This window comes from Sinocyclocheilus rhinocerous, unplaced genomic scaffold (assembly GCF_001515625.1).
Source record: "Sinocyclocheilus rhinocerous isolate Xijiao unplaced genomic scaffold, SAMN03320098_v1.1 scaffold3214, whole genome shotgun sequence".
NCBI lineage: Eukaryota > Metazoa > Chordata > Actinopteri > Cypriniformes > Cyprinidae > Sinocyclocheilus > Sinocyclocheilus rhinocerous.
The window spans coordinates 196,461-199,005 of record NW_015636927.1 but is presented as its reverse complement, the minus strand read 5'-3'; the positions used below and the strand labels follow the sequence as shown (position 1 = coordinate 199,005).

General features: G+C 43.4%; 1 protein-coding gene across 1 annotated transcript in view; it reads right to left on the bottom strand.

Moving 5' to 3' along the window:
• Positions 1-2,545, bottom strand: part of LOC107748291 (vitamin D3 receptor A-like) — a 45,427-nt gene that overhangs the window by 8,081 nt on the left and 34,801 nt on the right. Inside the window, exons 7-8 of the mRNA XM_016563030.1 lie at positions 603-823; positions 36-192 (exon numbers count right to left, since the gene is read on the bottom strand). Of these exons, the coding sequence (XP_016418516.1) occupies positions 36-192; positions 603-823 (378 nt within the window). The remainder of the gene's footprint in view (positions 1-35; positions 193-602; positions 824-2,545) is intronic.

Here is a 2,545-nt window from a genome sequence, read left to right as displayed (position 1 = left end):
TAGGCGGCGTCGTAGGTCTTGTGATGCGCCGCCACCAGTGTATTGATGATCTGCATCTGCTCCTCGCTCAGATGAGGTTTCCGCGCCTCCCGCGCCGCCTCCTCCTCCTTCCTCTTCAGGATCAGCTCCTTCTTCCTCAGCACCTCCTCGTCTGTCAGAATGACTGAGACACAGACAGAACCAGTTAGACTTCTGAAGATGCACGAATGACGAAATAAAACAACATTAACTGAAATCAAACAAAATATTAAAAAACAGCTAGTTTTATTTCCAATCTCCATTAAATTTAAGCAGAAGTAGTAAAATAACTATAACTGAAAAATTTTTTTTTTAAAAATATTGTGCAGCACAACTGTTTTCAACATTGATAATAATCAGAAATGTTTCTTGAGCAGCAAATCAACATATTAGAATGATTTCTGAAGATCATGTGACACTGAAGACTGGAGTAATGATGCTGAAAATACAGCTTTGATCACAGAAATAAATTACATTTTAAAATATATTCACACAGAAAATAGTTATTTTAAATTATAATAATATTTCACTGTTTTTACTGTATTTGGGATCAAATAAATGCAGCCTTGGTGAGCAGCAGAGACTTTATGAAGGAGTCTGAACTGACCCTGAATTGGACAAAATCGGAGTAGGAGTCGTCGTAGGTCTTGTGATGCGCCTCCACCAGTGTGTTGATGATCTGCATCTGCTCCTCGCTCAGACGAGGTTTCCGCGCCTCCCGCACCGCCGCCTCCTCCTCCTTCCTCTTCAGGATCAGATCCTTCTTCCTCTGCACCTCCTCGTCTGTCAGAATGACTGAGACACAGACAGAACCAGTTCAACAAATGATCTGAATACATGTGTTGTGGTTGCAACACTACTAAGTCCACTGTGTTTTTAAAGTAGTGAAGCTTTTCCAGTAGCCTGGGTTATTAACGTTAACTGAAACTAAAAAAAAACATTAAAAAACATTTGCATTACTTGACGTAAAAATAACGCTAACTAAAAGGAAATATTTTAAAAAGGCTAGTTATTAAATGTTTTATAACAGCTATTATTTCAGATAGCTGCAAAAGCAACACTTCTCATTAATCGCGATTAATTTCAGAAAAATGTGCGATTAATTCGTTTTTTTTAATCGATTGACAGCACTAATATATATATATATAGATGACAAAAACCCAGCAAAATTACTAAAAATGGAAAATATAAAAATAAAAACAAATGTAGATATTAATAAAAAGTAATAAAAACTATATGGACATGGGTTATAAAAAAAATGACAAAAACACACAACAAAATTACTAAAGTTAACACAAAATGAAAACGGAAAACACAAAAATAAAACCAAATTCTAAATATTAATAAGCATTTATAAAAACTATACAAACTAATTCAAGATATTAAAAGAATAAAAACTATAATAAATACTAAAAATATATATAATAAAATAACTTTAATAAAAATAAAACAAAATAACCATGTCAACACTGAAGTTCCCTTTCAGTCGGTCACTATGAGTCACGTTGTGACCGACGAATTGGGATCTCACTTCAAGAGACCAATCTACTTCGAGTGTAAACTAAACGAGCCAATGCACATTGGCATGCGATGATAGTTCAGCGCGCTCTTTGGAGCTCTTGGTGTTAGCGGTACGGCGCTTCAGCGGTGGTTTCCCGTGTCGAGTGGGTTGCACACGTCAGGCTGCACTACCCCCTGTTTGTGTTGCAGGCAGCCATCTCCCCTGTGCGCTTCAGCACGCTGAAAGTGCTTTTTCCCTAAAAGAGCATTCACGGGTGCGTCTTTTTAAAGACGACGTTGCGTCTTGCTACAGACAATGAGTCACCCGTGCGTTTCTGGATACGGTCGTTATCTGGCATCGGGTGATGGTCACGATCGCTGCCTCACGTGTCTGGGCATTAAGCATGCTGAGGTGGCGTTCGTGGATGAGTCATGTTCTCATTGCGGGAAGATGACCATCTCGGAGTTACGGGCCAAGCTCTGTTACCTCAAAAGGGGTGGACATCTGTTGCCTCTGCCTCGATCTGGTTCTCGTCATGGCGGCAGTCAGGCGAGGGCTACTTCAGGCAGTAGCACGGGCAGTCTGAGGGTAACAGTGATGGCAAACCCCTCCAGGGAACCAACCCTCAGGGGACCCTCGCTCCTCTTGCACTCCGCAACCAGTTCAGCTGCCAAAGGAACGTGTTGGGCCCTCTACAAGGAGTGTACAAGCAGTATCCTTGGCACTCCTCCCGACGACCGGATGTCGATCGCTGCATCGGAGGGTGAGCCGGAGCTTTCTGGAGAGGAAGATTCGGCTGCGCTGCGAAGGTCACTGCGAGTTCTCTGGGTTGTGCGATGTCCACACTTGTGGTCCAGGAGCGTCACCTCGGGCTGTGTCTGTGTCCCGGCGGGCAGCTGCTGTCTCCACCCATCTTCCGGTGAGCGGAAGAGAAAGAGACCCCGGGACGGGCGACCCAGAGAGGGAGCGAACTGCTCTTTGGGGGATGGTGAATGCACCTCTCCCTCCCCCGGAGGAGGGCCGGGT